Genomic DNA, 25,050 nt, shown 5'->3' on the forward strand with positions numbered 1-25,050 from the left:
GGTTCTTCTTGTTTTCGGCTTTGCACAGTTCAAAATCGGGTTCTAATGTTATAGAGATACCAGGTTAAAGGTTTTAGTGCAGAAGAGGAGGATTCTGTGAACTGGAATATGAAAATGAAACTGTGGATGCCGTAAATATACCAGAGCAACGCGTTTCCTCACCTGTGGATGGTCAGCAGATGCATGAACTTTTGATGTATGGGTCGTCAATTCATACTGGAAATGGTGTCAGTGGAGAAGAGTCGCTTGATAATTTTATAGCATGGCTCGAACAGTCGGTCGCAGTTCAAGAAGATTTGGTGGATCGTGCGAGGACCGTCTCGAGATCACTAAATGATGGTTGGACTGACGATGTTTCAGATATAGTCGGGATGGATAACGTGGTTGGTGATCACGTAGGAAGTGATATTTTAATGAATATGCATGAACATTTGTTGTACCTGCAGTCGGGTATATGCCAGCGATAGCCGTGAGACTGGCTCGTGGCATAAAAGGTTCGAAGCGATTAATCTGATAGACTCGCAGATGCTTCGCAGGAAAAGGAAGAAATATCTGACATCGTTCCCGAAATTACCACTCGCGCATGAGATGAAAATAAGAGATGGACGAGATCACAAGGTCCTGCGGAAAAATACCCACGGGTGCAAGCCAGAACTCTTGAATATCGCAGTAGGTAATTTCGCGTACATTTGATGTGAGATCTTGCTTTCATGAACATTGTATTTTACTAGTGGCGGCAGTTGAATTTGCAAATATACGTTGTATTATTTCGTAGGACGCGAATTTTACATTGTTTTGTGATTTTTAAATGTGTTATTAGACGATAAGTTGAATAAAGTTCCTTAAGTGTAAGCGGTCTAATATTAAGGTTACCCAATGTAACGTTAATTAGGTCTCATAAGTGTGCTTGTAAATTCTTGAATCATTTGCTGAGATGGGTTTAAAGTGCAATACTGTGCATTGCACTTGAGGGGGGGTTAATGTTAGGGTTTTATAGAGCATGTTTTAATTCATCAAGTATTTTTATATTCAACAAGTATTTTCAGGTTTAGAGAAATCTGTACATTACGTGCACGGGTTAGGAATGCCCGGCTTGTCTTTGTTGTGCGGAACCGTGAAGGTGGTGGGTGTCGTGTGTAGTCAGGGTAGCTAAGAATCTCTTGGAATGTAAATGTGTGTAAATAGGCGTAAGATCTTAGGCTGTAAACCATGGTGGAAATATATTCTGTGGTTGGTCTAAAATCAGGATATTCAATTGTTTATGTATTTATTTATGAGTCCATTAGGTTACATTCGTTGATTTGTTATTGATGTAATTTCAGGAAGGCCTCAAGACTCGAGAGTTCAACACTTAAGAATTACACCCTTTAATTAAGAAACTCGCGTATGACTTGAGTCATACGCGAGTTAGACTCAAGGGGAGAAAAGGGGTCTGAAGGACGACACGAGCCATAAATGAGCAAGAATGTTTGGGTCTAGCTGGCGTAAGGATTGAGCCCACAACAACACCCTTTAGCTTCTATTCCCTCCATACCTTCGTCTATACCCTCTATACCTTCATCTATACCCTCTATACATTTATACCTCTATACCTTTGTCTATACTTCTATACCTTCGTCTAAACCCTCTATACCTTCGTCCATACCCTCTGTAAAACTTCCTAGCGAGTTGCACTTGACCTGAACAGGAAAGTGAATACCCAGTGTGATGAAGCAATGTCTTCAGCCGACAAAATGGTCTGATTACAGCACCTCAGCAATGGTCTGAAAGAGCTGATTGTGTATGCACAGCTCACGACAGACGCTGTTCACGCGAGCAGTTCTTGCAAAAGAGCTGCAGTTGTGGACCTTGCTAGGTAATCTGATAGACGCGCTAGAAGTTTTCCCATCACTAGTCGCTAAGGTTATGAAGGTTATGTCTGACTCACATCAGAATTATCAAGATGTGTTAATGTGGAGTAATCAATTATGCCTGTCATGGAGGTACATAATTTACTGTGAAATTTGTCCTATGATATGAATATTATTCCAATAATAATTTCACGTCTTAAATTTAAATATTCATCTATATAAATTATTGAAATCATACGAAAAATATGCATCCGCAGTATCGGCTGCACATAAAGTATAGGAAACCTGATGATGAATTATGGCAATTGATTACCGCAATCATGAAGGTAATTAATTCAAACTTTATTCCATTACTTTTCTCACGAGCGTAAGCTGAAAAAGTATTAAAATTTTCCGGGAAGTAACTTGGAACCAGGAAACTCTGCCTCGGTTGTTATCTCGTCCGCTGCAGTGAAGCTCGCGTTAATTACCGCACGTTACTACCACAACAAAAATCCTTCCAACAAGTGGGAGCGTTTTTTTTAATTTCAACGTTATGTACAATTTCTAGATATTTATGTAATTTATTATTCCATTTTTAAACCGTCCAGAAGGGCATAAGAGTAAAATTTCATTTTTTTCAAATGCTAGTGAAGTCGGACGATTGAAATATTATTTATATTTATAAGGTTAAATAAACACGTAAGTTTTCATCAATTTGCATCGTTACATGATTTTGATTTTCAAAAACCACATGGAATGCGAGTGAAAGACACCACGTACGACAAGTGTTGCAACGCCTACTTCAAAAATTCAAATATTCCTACACGCACAGGTGCAAGTAGGTTTAATTCTGAATTGACTATAATGACATGAATAGAGCTTATCATTCTCTTCTGGAATATAAACCAAATATGATGAGAAAATGTGTAAAATCCACAACAATTAAAATTTGTAAAATTCCAAGTAGCGTCTTAACTGTTTGCTTTCCCCTTTACGAAACTTTTTTAACATTCGTGGCCTCTTAATGTCCCTAATGAAGTGTAAATTGTCACTCAAAAAACCATTATGTGTATTTATTACAACACTTCTTTTTAACTTCAGTTCTTGTTTGTTTGTTTGTCTGTCTGTCTGTCTGTCTGTCTGTCTGTCTGTCTGTCTGTTTGTCTGTCTGTCTGTCTGTCTGCTACAAATCTTATAATCGATATTTAACATACTTCTAGCTGTCCAATCGATCTGAAATTCGGCACACTTGCGTATGTTGGAGACAATGCATGAACCAATTGACAGAATAAATAATTGTATAAATTAAAAAAATATTTTTTATTATAAAAGAAATAAAATATAATTTCGTCTGCTGCAAATCTTATAATCCATAGATGACACAATTTGACCTGTCCAATTGATCTGAAATTTTGCACAATTGCATAAAGTCAGAGACAATGCATGAATCAATTGACAGAATAAATAATTTTGAAAATTTATAAAATTTTGATATCATAAAAAAATTGTGAAAAATATTTTTTTTCATTATTTGAAAATAAAATTAGAAGTTCATTGTACATGTGTAACATCCAAGCAGAGGTGGGCACAGTTCCGCTAATCCGCTAACCGCTAATTAGCGAAGCTAATTTTTTCTTTATCGGATTAGCTGTTCAGCTAACTTTGAAAACCTTCAGCGGACCCATTAGCTTCCGCTAAATTTAGTTCCGCTAACTGGCAGTCCGCTAAAAATGTTTTAAAATCTCTGATTTAATGCTAAGTATCGTAAACCGTGTGCCACGCCCACACTGACGGCTGACTACATCATCAAATGTTCGTGAGCCAATCACGTCTTGTGTTACTGGCAGTAACACAAGACGTCCTACCAAGAGTGTGTAACCCTGGTGTAACCTTAATATTTCTTATTCGTTTAATAAACTGTATGTTGAATGTCAACTACTGCCTAATTTCATTTGTTTATTTAATTATTTATGTTACGTACATCTTGATCATCACCTGATCTTGGCATGCTACATCTTTTTGGGAAGCTCCTTTTCAAGGCTTGAAGTTCAGCTCTATAGGCCTTTTTTCAGAGTTCCCCCCCCCCAAATTAAGCCAAATCTAAATTTATATATTAAAAATTAGCGATTAGCGGTTAGCGGTAAATTCCGCTACATTTTTCGGTGATTTATCGGTTTAGCGTTATCGAAGCTAACTTTTAGGTTAGCTGTGCCCACTACTGCATCCAAGGCACTGGATTGTTCAGAAGTGTTGTCTTTAAAAAGTAATTTTTAAACTCATATTATTTTATAGCTAAGAACATCAACCGTTAAATCAGAACGATTTTTATCGGGGAAATTAGTAAGAAGTTAATCACATTAAAATATCGATGAGCACTCAGTATCCTGGCTACCCGCAATAAATGCAAAACTCCTTTAATATTAACGTCAAAATTATGTCTCATCTTTCGTTGAAGCAGTGTCGCATTGGCGGTAAAAATTCTCGTAATTTAATCCAATGAAACTTTTATTTCTTCAGAATATTCAATGGAGGATTGTAAAATTCAATGCTTTATGATTATCACGGCAGCATTAACTGCATGTTAATTTGATGGAATTTCCTTGCCGATTGAATTCAAAATGGCTAAGAAAAGTTTGTTCTTTTCAACCTTTGAAAAAAACCTTTTCAGTTATATTGACCAAAATATCTAAACGCAGTATAAATTAATATCGACAACTCATGAAATTTATCAATTTTTATTTAGGCACGCCTCCAATTTTCCTTTGCAAATTTAGTGCTGTCGGAACTGGATGAAAACATACAGTAAATAAATTGCCAGGATTATTTCAGTATTCAAGTAAATTTTTCAGAAATTTAATCTGCAAGTAAACATTTTGTGTTGTTTAAATTTTTATTAGCCTTGCTTTCGATCATTCGAATAAGACTAACCGATTCTGGATTCCCTTCCAAAAACAACGCGCAATGATTTCGTTTTGAATAAGATTTCATGATAAAACAAACCACGAAAAAAATTCTTTGAAGTTTTTATAGTTTTTACAATCTAAATAATAACCATACTATACCTTCAAGAATTTTCTTTTAATAGGAAACTCTTAGAGTCATAGCAAACAAGAGCTTGAAAATTATATAAGCGTCAAAGCCGTCCTCGTGCACAGCACGTATTAATAACGCAGACTTGTGGAACTTATGGAAGCCCATCCAGCGAATGTAATAATAAAGAAATAATAGCGGTTTCAGCGTTTATTAGGCCATAGGCCTGTCGCCTCTGTAAAAAAAGAATAAAAAAATCCGTTGCATAAAAAGGTTTGACTTTGAATAACTTTAAATAAGATAAATCATCACTGAAAACAAATTTAGCTCGTGGATTTTCATAAGGTCATTAAACCCCGTAGAAAACTTTAAAACAAAAATACATCTCTTGTAATCAACCAATGATGTTGCGGCATCACGCAATGCTTTTGGGCCAAGGGCGCTGTCGCCTAACTTCACTAACGGTTGTAATGCTAATGTAAGTTGATAAAGAAAACACGCTCGAACTTGAAGGTGTATTTTAACAGTATCTCTTTAGGACACTCCAGCACACTCTGTTCTGAAAAATGATGCTAATGTACCCACGAAGGAAGCCTTCCTCTTCAAAGGGCTTATATGCGAGCGCGTCGCCGCCACGCACCATGGACAACCAAGCACCACACAGTATATGGGCCGCCACGCACCACGGACAACCAAGCACCACACAGTATATGGGCTGTCTCTTATACACATCTAGATGTGTNGACAACCAAGCACCACGCAGCATATGGTCCACCACGCACCATGGACAACCAAGCACCACGCAGTATATGGGCCGCCACGCACCACGGACAACCAAGCACCACGCAGTATATGGTCCACCACGCACCATGGACAACCAAGCACCAAACGAGCATTCGAGTCTTACTGCTCCTAGCAAAGGCGTTCATACTCGGAGCGCCAACAGCCTCCCTCATCAGGGAGGCTGTTCCACATGTCGGTGACTCGAAGCGAGAAGAAATTTTGTCGCGTAGAGAAGTTGCACCGCAGTTTTTTTAGTTCATAGCCGTGACCCCTGGTGTTGGTTCTTGTTTCAAATTCTAGTAATCCTTCGGGGACCTTGTATAAACCTGAGTTTACTTGTATACTTCAATGAGGTCCCCATGCACGCAAGGCGACGATAACGGAGACTGGGAAGCTTCATAATCTTTAATCTTTCTTCATAAGACTTGCCCTTTAAGCCAGGAATTATCCTTGTTGCACGTCTTTGAACACTCTCTACTAAATTTTTGTCCTTTTCAAGTCTCGGTGACCACACAACGTTTCCAAACTCTATGTTTGGGCGCACGACAGAGGTGAACAACAGCTTCATCATTTCTACATCTAGGTACTCGTAGGAGCATCTGATCAGCCCAAGCAGTTTATTGGATTTATTAACTTGCATTTCAGTATGCCTAGAAATTTTTAGCTATTCCTATCTACTACCACAATAGTTGTCGGGATACAAAATTTTCGTCACTTAGCGATAAATTCCTTCCATCTACTAATTCTTAATGCAAAGTTTTGGGTCAAAATTTGAACATGAATGTATATAATGTACTGGTTAAAAGAATAATTCATTTTTCGCTTTCCTGTAGTGAGCTACGGTGAAAACCACGTAAATATTATAATTAACAAGTGGTTACGAATTACAGCCACTGTCTTGCGATTCCATTGCAGTTGTCCTGAATGCAATTGTAAGAAATAAAAACATTACAAAAGAAACTAAAACAGCTTTCAAGTTTTTCGGTATATTTGTTTAGACTTTCACGATTTTGCTTCTAAAAAACCTTGAAATTAAAATATCCTAACTTCCTTCTGGTTACCAAACGCGACTAAAAACCGAAAATTTAAATACATTTATTCGTAAGTAACTGTGAACTTATCGAGTTCAGAAGCATCCCCCTCCACCATGATTACCTGGTGGTAGATTAGAATATTGTTTATCAGTATTTCGTGAATGATGATACTCGTATAATTGTGCGTACAGTGGGTGCACAAAGTATCCGACACAAAGGAAAAACTTTATTACTTTGAAACTTAACTTTTACAAAATTGCAATTCTTTTTCAGCATTTAATGATATTCATTTTTGATATGACATTTGTATTTTACATATACATTTACATTAGAATAGTGTTTGTTCATGTTATTTTGTTGGATAAGTTTTATTTAAATAAAGTTTTTATATGTGTCTGATGCTTGTTGCAACTATTGCATTTTACTGGGATAATGCACCCATGAATGAAATGCAACAGCATATGTTGTATGCTGCTTCAAGGATTACCCATAATCAAAATTAATGATAAGAAACATTATGTACTTATCACCGCGTCGCACAGATCTGCGCAGGTTATATAAGGGACTGCCCTTGCTGCAGTTGTTAGTACGGCGGGCAGGGTTGCGGAGTCGACAGGCTGGTCCTAGGCGTTGAAGATCGAGTAGTGTGATAAATAATTTTTAAATCTGAACATTGAAAGAGAATTTTGGGGCAGTAATTTTTTTAGGTAGAAAATTAATTTACATACTTTTCCCCGGAATTTTATGACATCGCTAGGTTGCTGTTGCTCAGAGCCCAAGTGCCACGGTCTACAATTGTGCCCTGTATTTAAAAAAGAAAACCAAAATCTTTCTCATAATGGCAATTATCTAAAAAATAATTGGATTAATTATCCAGTTTGAAAAGAATAATTCAAATAACAATGTGTAAACAGCCATCTACTCGTCGAATACTTAAGCAATAAAATTTTTCACTATCAATATTTGTATATTTCATCACATCTATTATTCATATAATTTGTAGCCGACATTTTCGTGGAGGAATAGGAGTAATATTGTAATGATATTCATACTTATGTGGACCGACAATCATTGCCCCAGTGTGTCAGTTGAATGAGACAAGAAGCATTCAGTTGGTCCCATATATGCACCATACAGTAGCTCAGCTGCTTGGTTGTACATTTTTGCATGTCGGTGGATTAAATTTATGACTAAGTCACCAAGCTTGTGACTTTAATTTAGTACTAAATCATCAAACTTATGACTTAAATTTATGACTAAGTCACCAACCTTGTGACTTAAATTTATGACTAAGTCACCAACCTTGTGACTTAAATTTAGTATTAAGTCACCAAACTTGTGACTCAAATTACTTAAATTTAGTACTAAGTCACCAACCTTGTGACTTAAATTTATGACTAAGTCACCAACCTTGTGACTTAAATTTATGACTAAGTCACCAACCTTGTGATTTAAATTTATGACTAAGTCACCAACCTTGTGACTTAAATTTATGGCTAAGTCACCAAACTTTTGACTTTTATTTTTGACTAAGTCACCAACCGTGTATAAGAAGAATATCTAATTTCATTTGTGTTACGATTTGACAAAGTATCTCAATATTCTTATTAGAATTTAATGTTAATGGCCAAAGCTATCATTTTTCTTCTGGTCACTGTTAGATATAAGCTGCATATGTGATAGCTAAGGGCTCGGCTCAAGACTTCCATCACCGATTCATTTTCATTACATTCAAGTACGTTTAATTCCGGTACCAAAATTCTACAATTACTAATTTGATCATTGATACAATAGAAAACATAACTTTAATTTGTCTTCACAAGAGCATGCCCGAAAAAACGCTCGAGCTGTTGTAGGTTAAGAAAACTGGATGAGAGAAGGGCCTTCAAAGTGTTGCTGGTCCTGAACCTGTTTTCATGTCATAAAAAATACTAGTTAATGATATAAGTGATTGCCTGAGGTGCTCACCGAGCATAAGTTTCGTTCGAGATTGCTTGCAAAATACTAGAGAAATTTGAAAATCGTTCATTATAGCTTTGCATGAAAGAGAGTTTTCGTCCGAGATTGCCTGTTCTACTCTTACATCAAGCAATTGATGTATACGGAATCAGTACACTTTTAATATTTTTTTTCAATTATAACAAATTTTTACAGGCCTACCATCATCATATTTACAGCACGAGCAGTTGCCTTTCGTTGTTGAAGACAAGAAGCGATGTCTGAAAATCATGAAGACGAAACTGAAAGGTAAGGAATAGCAAGGAAAAATTATTAGAGGCATCTAACAGTTTCGTGTTTCGTTTGTGTTAATAAAAATTACTGGGTAAGGCAAGCATGTTTTTTTCATCAATAATGGAACGAGATTATTAACGGGTAAAAAAAATAAATCAAATCAAAGGAAGATCAACTAAATTAACAATATACCGAAATTTATTTGGCTTCAATTTAGAAAAATTTATATTGATTTTGCGATAATACCATGTAACATCACCTCTGCTATATTGCAAGAACCATGACAGGCCACATCAGGCCTACACTTCAGCGCCGACATCACTATGTTATGCGCTTTCTGTTGTAACAATCGTGCAAGTAGGCTGCTGCCGTAGATTTATATGCAGTCTCAGCCTCTCAGGTGTTGGCTTCGAGTTATCAAAGGTCGCACTATAACATATCATAACATAGTGATCTCGGCGCTGAAGTGTAGGCCTGATGTGGCCTGTCGCCGATTCTTTTCCTTTTCGTGCCTTGTTCATAGAAGATCTGAAATCATGTCATTTGACCGGATCTTTTCATGACTGACGATAGTTTGAAGTAGCTACTAGACTTCCACCGGGTTCGATAAGGTGCTAGGCATTTCAAATCTGAATATATATTTTTCCATAGCTTTATCTAGTCTGTTCTTGAACGCGTTCATACTTGGAGCGCGGCCAAATTAAAAATATATAGAACGTGTACTCTATGAGGTCAGGGCATTTGCTGGCACCATATATATATACCATCATGATTGAATAAAAACGAGATAAACTCGTTATGTGTAACTTGTGTCAGATCCCATGGGTTTAGTAGAATCTAGGACGCTCCTTGTAAATTCTTTTCTTTCGAAGTCTTTGGTCCATATAAGAGATTATTGACAAATCATGGAATAAATGTATTTTTCATGCAATATAATAAATTATGCAACTTGAAGGCATGTTATTCATTGTGGAAATGAAAAAAGTGTTATTTTGCATGTAGAGCACCGTAGAAAATTTCACTCAGCAGTCAGCATGAAGCCTGACTATTTTTACAACACTTCTCTTTAACTTCACTTCTTGTCTGTTTGTCTGTCTGCTACAAATCTTGTAATCGAAATTTAATACATTTCTTCTTATCCTATCGATCTGAAATTTTGCACACTTGCGTAAAGTTGGAGACAATGCATGAATCAAACGACAAAATAAATAATTTTATGAATAAATTTTTTCTTTTCAATATTAAAAAAACTGAAAATATAATTTTGTCGGCTACAAATCTTATAATTGATATTTGACACACTTTTTCCCCTCCAATTGATATGAAATTTTGCACACTTGTGTGAAGTTGGAGGCAATGTGTGAATCAATTGACAGAATAAATAATTTTGAAAAATGTTATATATTAAAAAATTAAAAAATTGATTTTTTTAATATCCGAAAATAAAATTAGAAATTCATTGTACATTTGTAACATTGGAAACACTGGATTCTTTAGAAGTGTTGTCTTTAAAAAGCAATTTTTAAACGTATATTATTACTTCTGAGTAACTAATCCCTTATTCTATTTTCTACAACAGAATATCCGTAGAGGAGCTGGTGCATCCAAACCAAGAGTATGTTGACAAGTACTTGCCCATGGTCTCGAGTCTTGTGAACGTTGTACCGCATTCCTTCACGGCCCTTCCACAGTACGCGGACTTCCATACCGCCCATCGCTCCTTCCCCTGCAGGAGCTCGGATATCTGGGTGGCGTCGCACCCTAAGTCAGGTAGGTAGGGTCGTATAAGTAGTTCGTCTTCGATTCCTTGGTGTTAAGGTAATCCCGAGCCTGATCTGTCAGTAGCCCGACATTCTTTTCTTCGGGTCCCGGTCTACAGAGGCGAGGGTGGTGCCGCCCCATTTTAATATCCCCATTTGGAGATATTTATTTAATTTTGACACAAGGCTTTTGGAATATTACGAGCAAGTAGCAGATATTAGATAGGCGTAGGACTGCTACGTCCGAAACACTTACTAAGGATACAAAGGATACGAAAAATGTCAAGGATACTACGGCCTCCTTCATCGCGGTATCTAACTTATTTTCAAAACCGCGAAAACATTACCAAAAATCTTACCATGAGCATAAAGGAAAAACGTAATAAACTTGATTTAAGTACAATTGTTTGCAAAATTTATATGGCATTTTGAAGAGTTTTTTAAAGGCTTTTAAATTTTGTGTCAAAGCGAGGAGCGAAAGTTTATGAAAACATTTGCATTCATTAATTGCATGACTTGACCGAGAATCCTGCAATATGTTCGATTGCTTTCAGCAGATTCTGCGTATGAATCACTTTGTTGGTTTATCCTTCTTCTATTGTAAACTTTAATTGAATATTCAGTGCAGGGCGGAGTTAACTTTAACGAGTCTAGCAATGACCACCGGAGAAATTTGTGTCGCTTCTCACATGGTGAGAAAGGGCGCAATCCCTGATTGACCTCCCCTGCACCACTACCAGCGGCGAGAAGCAAGCAACAGCATCGTGCATCAGGTGGCCCAAATGAGGGCGATAACCAGAAGCGGCGATCCATCGTGGCCTGGGACTGCTCCATCCCAAACAAATACTAATTAAGGAAACTAAGGTTGAAGTTGAGTGATCAATTGACTGACATCAACGTCATGATACTTGTGAATGAAGCTTTAAATAGAATAGAAGTGTCGGCGTTGAAGAAATAGGCCCATGGCCTGTTGCCGATTCTTGAACTTTTCGTGACTTGATTCACAAGGGATCCGGCCTTTGGAACTCGATCTTTCCATATCCTGGTCCGTAATTTGCTAGGCATTTTAAGACTGAACATATGCTCCTGCATAACTTCGTCTAGTCTGTACTTGAAGACGTTCATACTGGGAGCGTCAACGATGCTATTAGGGAGGCTGTTCCAAATGTCGGTGACTCGAAGCGAAAAGAAATGTTGTCGCATGGATGTGTTACAACGCAGTTTTTTTAGTTTATAGCCGTGGCCCCTGGTGTTGGTTCTTGTTTCAAATTCTAGTAATCCTTCTGGGACCTTGTATAAGTTATGTGTACACTTGTATGCTTCAATGAGTTCCCCACGCAGACGTCGATAACTGAGGCTTGGAAGCTTCATAATCTTTAATCTTTCCTCATACGTAGGACTTGCCTCTTAAGCCCGGAATTATCATTGTTGCACGTCTTTGAACACTCTCTATTAAATTTTTGTCTTTTTCAAGTTTCGGTGACCACACGACGTTTTCAATCTCTAGGTTCGGGCGCACGACAGCAACAAACAACTGCTTGTGCATCTAGGAACTCGAAAGAGCGTCTGATCAGTCCAAGTCGTTTATGGCTTTATTAACTTGACGTTCAATATGCTTAAAACATTTCAACTCATTGATGATATTAACTCCTGAATCTTTTTCCATTGTCAACTTCGACATCATCGCTCTGTCGTTGCAACCGTGTCTTCTCATACTGTAATCTTGCTGTTCATTATTCATGCCAAGGCGGATTACTTTACATTTGTCAGCGTTAAAACGCAGCTGCCACTTATCAGCCCAGTCAACCAGCTTGTCAAGATCTCCTTGCAACTGTACTTTTTGCGACGTATTCTTCACTGTGTTATGAATTTTTGTGTCGTCAGCATACATCGAGCACACGCTAGACACAGCTTCTGACAGATTGTTTATAAACGCAACGAATAAAACAGGCCCGAGAACGCTTCCTTGTGGCACGCCGCTGCGCACTGAAGCCCAGTCATACGGACCTATTAATACTGACAAGTTGTCGTCTCCCTACTAGAAAATCTCTTATCCATCTGAGTACATGGCTGTCAATTCCCAAAGACTGCAATTTCCGCAACAGCCGTTCATAGGGGACACTGTCAAATGCCTCGGCAAAATCAAGGGACACTGTATCTACTGGCTCCCTTTCGTCCAGCAGGCGGGTCCATTCGTTCAGAGTAGACAACAGGTTAGTGGTGCAGGATCTCCCGGCAATAAAGCCATGTTGACAGTCTAATATGAGATTATTAGCAGTCAAATGATCTTTCAATCGATCCCTCACAGCAGATTCCATTACCTTGTAAACGACACTTGTCAAACTGACAGGGCGATAGTTGCCCGGACTGCTTTTGTCACCTTTTTTGAATAATGGTGTCACTTGAGCTTCTTTCCAGTCAGCCGGCAAGATTCCTTCGTTCAAAGTTTTCCGAAAAAATGACGTTAAAGAGCCGGCTAGGACAGTTACTAACTCTTTGAGTAATCTGGGGTGGAAGCCGTCTGGTCCACATGACTTGTTTGGATTTACAGCGATAAGGCGCTTGAGAGGCGCTCTTCTTTTTGTATTTCAAAACTTGTTAATTTAGAGCCGATTGGGTGCTCCTCAATTGCTGGAATACTGTTCGAGTCCTCTTCTGTGAATACGCTACTGAAAAACTTATTAAGAACGGTAGCCTTGTCCTCATCCGAGGATATCTTTCGTTGATCTACTTTCAAATCAGAAATACTGTCCTTCATCTTGCACTTCGAGCTAGCATACAAAAAGAAGGCTTTCGGGTTCTTTTTGCATTTTTAGCAATATTTTTTCGAGAGTTTTACTGCGGTGCGACAGCTTTCTTTAGCTTGATTTCGAGCTCTTGCGTATAGGTTATAGTCAGCATAGCTACCCTATCAAAATTTGGATGCCTGTCAGCCGCTGGCTCAGGGTCGCCCCAAATTCTTTTTGCGGTGTAAATTAGAAGCTCTATGTCCGCTTTAGGTTCCGGTAGCCGGAGCGAAATAAGCGCCGAAAGAGAATCTTTTGAAATACCCGTCGAACTTGGGGCGATCGTGGGGCGCGCGTATTCGGTACCTGATACGTTCGGGACAGACACGGCCGAATCTGAAAAATGCGTTAAAAAAATGCCCCCTCCCTTCCCCCCTCTATGGGGGGAAGGGAGGGGGTCATTTGAATCGATGTACGCTATATATATATGTGAGCAGACTAGACATGTATCATCGCGGCACAATGAAGCAAGTGACAAGTAAACACGAGTTTGAAACGGGAATAATATCAGTTAATAAAACTTTCAACCCCGACTTTCCAAATTACCCATAACATTCTCTAATATTTTCCAGAATTGAAAGACCCTCGCACATTGCCCGAGCAAAATAATTTTCAATATTCACCAGCAGCCAGCATTCTCACACATTTCCCAAAACAAAACATTCTTCAGTATGCGATATCACTCAAATATCAACATACTCCAATATTCAACACTGCTCAATATTATCCCACATCATCCATGTACGAAACATTCAACCCATTTACCCGTACCAAACACTCCTACCTGTTGCGGTAGTAGGGGCCGATACCAAACATTTACCACGTACGGCTGAGCGAAATATTATCTCACCTTAACCAGTATTGAACCTTCTCTCATATTCGCGAGCACCAAATATTCACATGTACTGTTAAGCATTCTCCCGCAATAATCAGTTGAATCAGTCCTTAAAATTATCCTAAAATACAGTATTAGCAAAAAACAGCCTATTGTATTTACAGAGCTTAATTTGAACTATTCCAACATAGCAGACTCAATTCTCAATATAGGTAGCTAATTCATGTTTCCAGGTATGAAGTACCTAATATCTCTAGTGAAATTATTCACGGAAATGCAATTTTTCCCTATCCTGTGTACCTAAAACTCACGAAATACGCACGTGCAAATACCAATAGTTTGATTTCACTTCGAATAGAGTTCACAATAACGGAACCGTGCAACTTAGGCTAGTTACCTTACAAATTTGCTTGCTCTGTAAACCCTGTTGTAACACGTCTTCAGCAACAAGCTCTCCGCTGACCAGTTGGTAAGGTTGCCCGATGCCACTACTCAACTCGAAGTTAACCGACTTATGAATCTAAGCTTTCGGTTCTGTAGTCCACAAACGATCCTGATGATGTCTTGGCCGATGGATCAGAAATTATAACCTCGAGTATAATAACACGAACAGCTGAAATAACACGTTCGTGTCATTATACCCCAAAGTTAAAAATTTCAGCAAAAATCTCGAAGCTCGACGGTGTGTACTTGAATGTCGTCGTGCGTTCCAACTTCCAAGTTCTAACCGTCAAAGACCTTCACTTTAGGAGGCACTGGATATTAAACACTTAGGAAGTTGTGTTTCTAAATATTCCTAAATTAGCATGTTCAGCTTTTAGAAACTTCATTATTTTCTATTAGCTTGCATCGCAGTTCACACTAAGGATACACGATGGAAACGAGAAGCATGTCTAATTAGCCAATAACCACTTAACACCACGAAATGCACTTAGCTACTGACTGTTTGAGTCACCAGAGCCGGTGCAGAGCGTCGGGGGTAGTGGGGGTAGGGGGTGCGGGTAACCCCACCTGAGAATAGGGAGTATTTTGGGGGTTGTTTATCAGTCTTCCCTGGAATGCGTGAGTTTTGAAGCCTTGCTTGTAATTGCAATTTGTGCGTGTTGCTAGAACGCGACGCACATATGTACGTAGACATAGAAGTAACACAAGCGTGTTCAAGAAAACGTACTGCACGCGTGTTGTTGTACATATTCGCAAATCGCATACGTGTTAACAGAAACGAAATGTCCGCGTTAGATCGCGTATTGAAGATAGCCCTGTTCACGCATGCGCTACTGAAAACGCGCGTTGGCGAGCATTAGTAGCAACCCCATTGACATGAAAGTAACGTAAGCGTGTTGAAGATAACAATGCCGATGTGTTTTTCTATGCGCACGCAAAGCAAGCGCATTGACAGACACGCATCGCACGCGTGTTGAATCTCACGCAACTCTCGTGTGAGCAACACGCACTCGATGCAAGCGTGTTGTAGATAACGCAACGCAAGCATGTCTACGTACACGCAATGCAAGAGTGTTGAAACGCTAGCGTGTTGATAAGTTCGTACCCATGCACAATGCACATGCAGCGCCACAACTAATGGCAGGGGCTAGTCGCGCTCGCGCTATAAGAACTCAGGCCAGCTACTGAGCAGGGTAAGCCAATGGTGGCCTGGCCAGCCGCTGATTTCGTGTGTCATTTGACCCTTATATTTTTTCCCATGAAACTACCCAAAATAGCTCCTACTGGGCGGCTAATTATGAGATGCGGCCATTTCACATCTGAATCATCTCTAATCCGAGACTGACAACCGAAACCAGACCGTCTGCCGCGGCTAAATTTTGACAGGGTACGAGTCTGTGTATAACGCTGGTAGGCTTCCTTCTTTGTTTTCAGCTTAGCTAGAACTGTACTAGCTGTTCATCCACTGAGTTTTTTTTGGCTCCACCAAGTTTAATTTTAGCTCATCTTCTGCAATGATTGAGGTTACTTTGAGTTTTCATTGCTGGAATGGGAATTCAATTGGTACACGAGGCCTTTCCTATCATTGAGTGAAACAAATCAGGGTATAAGCTAGTAACCTGCATTCAAAAACCTACTGTTATATTATCCTATTATCCATTGACGGCAATTTTAGTCAAAAATCCAAATATGCCTAATCTATTTGCCAGCTAGTAACAAATAATAATACACAATATTTAATTGAATAACAATCTTTAGATAATTAGATTGTTGTTACCGATCTCATAATCTTATCTCAAGGAGTTGCGATAACCTTCAGATTTTCAAGTTGGATGCAGAGTTCAATGATGGATCTCCCTAGTAAAATTACACTGACAGAAATGAGTGCGGCATATTCCAATTTGCAATGAACTTTTGTCCAAATTTACCTACTTTCTTGCCTCAACTGGATCCGAAAAAAAAGAGTATCAGGCCTACGTACAGATATCACTATTTATATGCGTACAATTTATGACCAGAGAGTGCATTTGAATTTTCAAGGAGTTGAACAATTCTTAGATGACGTTGGTAGATCAAAAGGCAGATTTAGCAAATAATAATATATTAACGACGTTTCGAATGTAGCAACATTCATTTTCAAGTTAAGAGAAGCATTGAATAGTGAAATTTGGTTTCATTGCAAATGAATTCCATTGTATGTGAATTCCATCTCAATTCCATCATCCTGCTTCTGGGTGAGTGACATTATTTTCTTTAGCAGACTGTCAAACAAGTCCACCGGCAGTCTAGTATTTCGGCTATATCCATCTCCACTGACGTCTTATTAACTGGTATACAATCTTCAAAGCGCGCGGTCTCGAGCTACCGTGTACAAAAATTAATGTGAACGGTTGTGGGCGGTGAGGCGCTGCAGCAAGCGCCTCACCGCCCATGTCGTTGCCCCTAGTGTAAACGGGCCTTAAGAAAGGCAGTGGAGTGCATCGGAGGTAAAACGGAAGACTTGAAAGATCGCCCGCATTTTCGGGATGCGCAGTCGTACATCATCTCCAACTTCTACTGCGATGATGGCTTAGGTACGGCGTCGAATCCCTCGGATGCCATCGGAGTCCTCTCAGTGGCCAAGAGTATTCTGGCGCGGTATCAGATACGTTTACACAAGATCGTATCCAGCTCTTCGGAAGTATTGTCTGCATTCCCATCCAGCGAGAGAGCTGCTGGGTATGAGGTTGAGTTTTTCAATGCGCCATGCACAGTACTCCAGGCATAATCTGGAACGTTAGAGACGACTGCTTCACGCTCAAGGTGAGTCTTCCTGAGAGACCTTTCACGAGACGCGGAATGCTGTCCGTTACTAACTCAGTCTACGACCAGATTGGGTTCGTCTGCCCGGTTATCCTGGGAGGCAGACTTATTATTCTGCCTCCCAGAATAATCTTATTCAAGCGTTATTTACGAACTCGTAGCGATGCTGAGTATAACCTGTATGCAAGAGCTCGAAATCAAGCTAAAAAAATGATTTTCGATTTGCCAGTTCAAACTAAAAATATTGTTCGATATATTGAAAAAACTAATAAGAAAATTGCGAATAAAACAAATTCTCTGGTCTTCAATGAAACCTGCTTGAAAGAAGAAATTCTGCCAACCTATACTAATATCACTATTTAGGCAGTATGACTCACTAATCATTAATGAGTGTAAGATGTTTGGTTTAAACATCGTATAAAATTATTTGTTTGTTATTTTGTTTCCGATTATTTCAAATGGTATGTTTCAGATCTCGATGGTTTTATGCCTTGGAGATTGTACATTCATTTTTGCAGTTGTAGTGGTAACATGTTCATGAGTTTATATCGTAATCTATTTTATTCTAATCGAATTATAATAGAAGTATAAAAACGAAGAATGTAATATTTTCATTGTAATTACGTATTATTTTTTAACGATATAACGTTTTATTTTAATTAATTAATATCGTATTTGACAAAAATGGTTAATAATTTTATTACTTGATGTGACTGATATATAATTTTTTGTTCTATGGTAAGAATTTTAATTCAAGCATTTTAATTGAAGTATATATATACTCGCGTAGATGATTCATTCCTATCTCCTTGAGTTAATAGATTATATGGTATTCTTATAACTCAAATGTGAATAATTGCACTTTAGCATTGCATGGTAGAACATTTACTACCAATGAAGTAAAGTAAATTGTAGAATCAATGTGAATATATAGATATACATAAGTAATAAGAAATAAATGATATAGAAATATATAAATAACTAAGAAATACTTTAGAGAAACACTTGTGGCCCATTGGTTAAAGTTCAGAGTACCAAGATTGGCGCAGAGATATATCGAGGTGCGGGTTCTATCCCAGCTCTGTGCGCCAGTTTCTGGTCGGAATCAGCGAGGAGGCCGGGCGGTTAAGAACAGCAGAATTGTAGCATGGAGTTGCGAGTTCGAGACCGCAACGAGCTGTGAATGTTCTGCGATGTTAAGAATCGGCGACAGGCCTACGGCCTAATAAACGCTGAAATCGCTATAATTATTATTTATTTATTGTTCCTTGGCAGGCACGACATGGACGCAGGAGCTGGTGTGGTGTCTAGTGCGAGGTCTCGACCACAGCCTCAGCAGCAAGCCCCTCATGAACCGCTTCCCTTTTTTCGAGTACGTCTGAGGATTTTTAGCGCATTTTCTCATTTATGGAAAAAAGGCGCTATTGTGCTCGCCATGTCCGTCTGTCCACCCGTCTGTCTGTCCATCTCTGACAGACAGACGAGAAAATGCGCTCTCTGCCACTCACTGCAGTGAGTACTGAATTATATTTTTTCTCGAAGTAAATTAATCCCCCCGAGGAATTCTGAGCCTTTTCTACTAAACGAGCAACAGGTATCACCTTAAATCTTTCATAAAATTAACAATTTTCTTAATTCGGCTTTGTTTAGGATGTTGAGTGTAATATGGTAGGTTACTTAGCAGGTTAGTTATCTCAGCATGACAGGTTTCCCGGATCATCTGAATTATCGGGTTATCCACCGTATCATCTTATCAACTTATCAAGGTATCCGGATCATCTAATCAACTTATCAAGGTATCCGGATCATCTAATCAACTTATCAAGGTATCCGGATCATCTTATCAACTTATCAAGGTATACGGATCATCTTATCAACTTATCAAGGTATCCGGATCATCTTATCTAATTATCCGGCTTTGCTAGGTATAGCCTATCAGGTTTTATGGCTTATCAGGTTATCCGGCTTTGTTATCGCCATGTCAGGTAACGCGGTTTAGTTGTTATACAGCTTAGCAGTTTATACGACTTATTAGGTTAACCATCGTACCAGCTTGTTCGGCTTAGCAGGTTATCCGCTGTACCAGGTTAAACAGCACGGTAAAGTAACCAAGACTTTCAAAGTAACTAAGCTTACTGAAATCTAGGTTATAACGCAATATAACTTTGCAAACCTCTCTACTGATATTATTATCTTGATAACAAGAGCAGTGGACTTGCACATGCATGATGGTATCCATTGCTTGAATTTCTTGGGCCAAGAGCAAACATTTCATTTATGCCTCATGGCAAAAATTTAGCATTTGTACATGTTGAAGAATAAACATATTTTATAAAAATAAATTCAATTTATTATTTATTTTTTTCATAGGTGGGACTCTCTCATGACTCCAGAACTCGTCCAGGCTCTGGAATCGATGCCAGACGACAACGTGGAGAAACCTGGAGCGCAATGGAGGATCCTGGAGCGTGGAGACGACCCACGTCTGATCAAGACCCACCTCCACCGGGAGCTGATGCCCCGTGGCGTCAGAAGCTCCAAGTCTAAGGTATTGTAGCCAGAAATCTTGCAACATCTTAACTAGACAGACATTAATAGTTAAACGCATTCTACTATGACTCTTAATAAAATCGGGATATAATTCACATGCTGCTAGTTTCTGTATTTAATATGGACGCGAATGTTGCGCTGAGGATAAATGAAAGTAGACCATCGATTCGTAGGATCTCGGGCTTGTACAGTATGCCCTTCCCTTACAGGCAAATGACGCTAGAACTACGTCAATTTCCTCGAAAAATCGTTTAATGTACGTTATTTTTACGTCAGATGTCAGCGTGTACAGGGTATTCAAAATAAGTGTGCAACCGTGATATTTTACTGCATATCAAATGGTATAGTTTTCCATTTTCATCTTTGTTTTATATACAATCCAACAAATTTATATGAATTGTTATTTACGATGAAAAGCTAATTCAAATGACGTACGTGTCCGAATATGAATGAATTATTTTTTTAACATCTTCTAGAGAGAGGGCTTGAATTAGTCGACGAGAAAAATCTTATGCAGAAAAACTACATAGAGATGATTTTTGGGGTGGAATATAGTTGAATACGTTGATACTCGTTGAGCATTAACTATACGTCACCTAAAATTAATACGCTGATCACTCTATGCAGATAATATACGTGGTACGCGATCCACGAGACGTATGCGTGTCGCTGTTCCACCACACCATCAAATTTCTCGGCTACACCGGAGACTTCGATCATTTCGTCGACATGTTTCTCAGCGCCAGATGTGAGTCTGGATCAATGAAATTATTAGAATAACAAGGCGTATTTATCAATGTGTTTCGTTTTGTTTAACGTGAGCATTACACGCTAGGACCAGGCTATTGTTTACTGCGAAAATAAAAAGACGAACGCACGCGAGCATCATTGCTTATAAAAGTTGATACAATGAAAGCGGCAGCAAAAATCTTAGACCTACGGATTTAATACATAAAAAGTAAAAACTCCAGTTGGCAAAAGATCAAGCCTGGTTAGCATAAGTATCTTAGAACAGATCGTTGTTGAATTGTTCTAAATATCAATCGGCGACGAATAAATGTAGTACATTTTATTAAGCACTAAAAATTCCATGGAAAAGTGCGAGTGCACATGAATAATGAAAAACGTTGATGTCATGTTTTGTGACAAAGATTTCCTATTATGTAATCATACTAAAATGATTTTCTCGAACTATGTAGAGAAAACAATAACGAGCTATAGCAGATTCACAGTAGTGACAGGACGTGTACAGTATTTAACCTACAGAGAGTAGCTGAAAATATTTTACGATTGAATAACAATCTATTGATGCAGATGAATTCGGGCCATACTGGAGCAACGTGTTGAGCTTCTGGAATAAAAGAAAAAGCGACAACATACTTGTGTTGAAATACGAAGACATGCATGCGGTACGTAGGTTTATGTTGAATAATGTGGCGTAGAGTGGAGGGTGTTGGAAGCATATAGAAATTTTCCTGCATATTTGGTTTGCAAAATATGTTCGCGTTTTCTAGGAGATTAATAAATCCCCTGAAACGAGACATTTTTGTTCTTTTCTGAATGTGATATTATTAATTTAATATATATAAAATATCCATCCACTTGAAAAATTCTCACTGCCATCTTATTTGGCCAAAACAATCCAAGATTCTGCATACTAAGTTACTTCGTTTACTTCAATAAGTTCTCCAGTAGCATAAAAATTTGTCTCGTTTTTGCTGTCTGCAAAAGGAAAAGGGAATCTCTTAGTTGACAAAATAACAGTTACTTTCTCATAGCTATGCGTAGATCAATTGATATTTTATTACAATTATTGCAACTGATGTATGATTATATTAGGGCATCTCACGATTGATTTAAACTTCAAATAAATAACATGATTCAGGACTTGGTTGGCGAAATGGTACGAGTGGCCAAGTACCTAGAGGTACCAATACCAGAGAACCAGCTACCGGAGATTGTGGAGCATCTTTCTTTTAGAAATATGAAGGATAATCCTGCCACCAACAACGAGAGCACCATGGATGGACTGGTCGAGAATACAGGGGTCAAGTTCATGAGGAAAGGAATTGTAAGTTGAAAATGAGACGAAAATTTAAATCCCTTTCCTGTATAGAAGCGTTGTTTTTGTTATAATTTTATATTTATTTGTAATCGGAATTTTTTCTACACTTCGGGTGCGTTAGATCAATTGTTTATTCGCTATCGTATCATTGATTAATAAGGACAAGACCGTCAATAAGGCGCGTTTTTGCCAAAGGTTTTCTAGAAATTGATCGCGACAAATGAGTAAATGAGGCTCAAAATGATACACTTTTACTTTAAAATTGAACTGGGGAAAATCAAAACACATAATGCGAAAAAATCACATGAACAAAAAACATGTAAATAACTTCAGAACACGACATTTAACCATACGTAAACATGAACTTAAACTCTTAATTGAAGAATTGGATGAACCATTTCGAATTTCAAAGTCTCTAATCGCTATTCGACTTCCCTACTTTACCGGGAAACGATCAGCAATGCGATCTCGTGGAGCGGTACTCCGAAGCATACACTGTATATAGTATAGTATAGTATCTTCGGCATTAAATAAATAGGCCTGGATAGGCATCCACATTTTGCTGACAACGACGATGAGAATATCCTTATTATATAGTTAGAATATCTTCATCAAACTTTTTGCAAAATAGTGTATATCGGGTTATTTTCATCGTAGTGATACATTGACCATTGTAGTGATGCATTGAACCCTTATTGACTTACAGTTGGAACAATTTATAATGTATAAGTATTTACAGAAAAACACGCTTTATTGATCCTATTTGTAACATACTGTAATGCATAAGTTTTCATTTAAATGATTCTCTCTTAATCCAATACTCGATAATGATAATTAATCGATGGTTTTAACAGGTAGGGGATCACAAGAACGTGTTGTCCGTAGACCAGCTCAAGAGGTTCCAGGTGTGGACGCAGACTTGCCTAAAGGATTCTGACTTCCCGTACTACAGAGACTGAAGCGTCGGGCGGCTGAACTGATATCAGCGTATAACATATTAAGGGCAGCACGTTATAATGTAATACGTTGTATTGTAATGATTTATAACGTAATAATAATACTATATGATATCAGCGCATAACATATTAAGGCAGCGCGTTATAATGTTATGAGCTATATCATAATGACTTATAACGTAATAATGACACTATATAATACTATGCATAACATATTAAGGGCAGCACGTTATAATGTAATACCTTATATTGTAATGATTTATAACGTAATAATAAGACTATATAATATAATGATAGCTAAAGTTAGCATATTAATGCTAAAAAATGAATAAGAGAGGCAATTCTGAGACAAAGAATAATTCGATATTTTCGTTAATTATAGAAATGCTCTTATTATTATAAATTATTACGAAATTTTCTCACTGAGTGAATAAGTAACAAATTTGTACTTAGTAACAGTAGAATGCCGATTTGTGTCAAAAGTTACAAATCGGTGTGAAGTGTCGAGTCTTGTTTGTCACATTACTATCTCTATATTAATACATAGTTAGATTTTAAAACGAACCTAAACTCGCTGATAGTTTCCATTATAAGAAATACCAACGATGATATTGGATGAGCTTTTTAGTCACATTTGTGCCAAGCTATTAATAAATCATTAATTCAAATATACTTTTATTATCGCAGTAATTATATAAAAAATTGTATAGTTCTTTAGTTAAAATTTGATAGTAATAAGATGAATTCAAATATACTTTTACCTTATCAGAAGTTAATTTAAATATACCTTTATAGTAGCAACGAACCCAACAATTAATGAGCATGAGTAAGAGAAAGCATCGCAAAGTTAGTCACATCCCACACACGACAATACGGTTAAATTCAACAGTGGTGGCACTAAAAGAAAATTCGTTAACATTGATAAGGTTAAAATTGAATTATTCAGTAAACGTTACTCGTAATTGCGATAGTATGGGAAGTCTGGAGCTTTCAACGCCTCCTCCGTCCACTTCTTGAACTGCTGGAGCTGTTGGGCGCTCAAGTGGCTTGTGTGGTCGCCAACCTGGAGCACAATACATTCAATATTATTTAAGTATGTAATCTGAATTTCCTTGAAATGTAAATCTACACTTGTTAGAAATTCAAAATTATGTTTGTTAAAAATGTGAGTCTTCATTTGCAATAATATTCAAATCTGCAACCTGTAAAAATAAACGCAATTCAAACTCAAGTTTAATTTCCGGCGAGTTTACTTCAAAATTCACTCCACTTAAATTCGAGTCACCAAGATTTCTGTAGAAAAATACGGATTGTTGTGAATAAATGTCGACGGATGGGAAAATTTATTTTCATATTATGAATAAGAGAAATTAAACCATATAAATTCGATGATTTTCCCATTATTTCAATTCACGGACAGAATAATAATAAACGTATTTTTTTCTTAAAGGTTAAATATATGGCACATTTTTTGGCCACGCGTTTCAAATAGAGCTATAAAACTCATTCCTGGCAAAACAAAATTATCTTAGGAATTTAGAGGCAAGAAAAACTATAGTTAACTCAAATTGCCATTTTGATCATTTAAAATAAGATGTATCTAAATGAAATAAAGCTTACAAGATACATAAGAATATATATCATTGGTTACTAGTTGAACAATAGCAATAGTTGTGTTGAATATGCCAAAATTAAACCTTTCACCGATTTACACAGCTGTAGAATAGTCGCCATACCTATGGGTTAGACATGAATTTCAGTCAATTCATGGCTACATTACCAGGTGTAGCTACATTCATGGATCACCGAAAAATGATGCGCAAGGATATATAAATTCAAGTCATCCAGAAGATCAATATGACTAGGCACCATAGAATCCTTCCGTAAAAAAATACAAAATTTTTCTGGATAATTCAATTGACTTTTTTCCCTAAGATATGG

General features: G+C 37.8%; 1 protein-coding gene across 2 annotated transcripts; it reads left to right on the forward strand.

The window, feature by feature from the left end:
- Nucleotides 1-8,253: 8,253 nt before the first annotated feature.
- LOC108681894 (luciferin sulfotransferase) lies at nt 8,254-23,393 on the forward strand. Of its 2 annotated transcripts, XM_018170976.2 has the most exons (9): nt 8,254-8,414; nt 8,834-8,926; nt 10,491-10,681; nt 18,814-18,910; nt 19,909-20,086; nt 20,716-20,836; nt 21,403-21,497; nt 21,974-22,159; nt 23,008-23,393. In XM_018170976.2, exons 2-9 carry the CDS (start codon nt 8,895-8,897, stop codon nt 23,110-23,112), a joined length of 1,005 nt encoding a protein of 334 aa, XP_018026465.1. In that variant the 5' UTR covers nt 8,254-8,414; nt 8,834-8,894; the 3' UTR covers nt 23,113-23,393. The 2 variants fall into 2 exon arrangements, with proteins under 2 accessions (XP_018026465.1, XP_018026464.1); XM_018170975.2 differs by lacking the exon at nt 8,254-8,414 and having other exon boundaries at nt 8,770-8,926.
- Nucleotides 23,394-25,050: the final 1,657 nt, after the last annotated feature.

The sequence above is a fragment of the Hyalella azteca genome, unplaced genomic scaffold (assembly GCF_000764305.2).
Source record: "Hyalella azteca isolate HAZT.00-mixed unplaced genomic scaffold, Hazt_2.0.2 contig9610, whole genome shotgun sequence".
Taxonomy (NCBI): Eukaryota; Metazoa; Arthropoda; class Malacostraca; order Amphipoda; family Hyalellidae; genus Hyalella; species Hyalella azteca.

Coding starts and splice junctions, on each gene's coding strand:
- LOC108681894 (XM_018170976.2), top strand. CDS start 8,895: ATGTCTGAAAATCATGAAGACGAAACTGAAAG. Junction 20,087..20,715: donor TCAGAAGCTCCAAGTCTAAG/GTATTGTAGCCA, acceptor CACTCTATGCAG/ATAATATACGTGGTACGCGA. Junction 21,498..21,973: donor AATACGAAGACATGCATGCG/GTACGTAGGTTT, acceptor AACATGATTCAG/GACTTGGTTGGCGAAATGGT.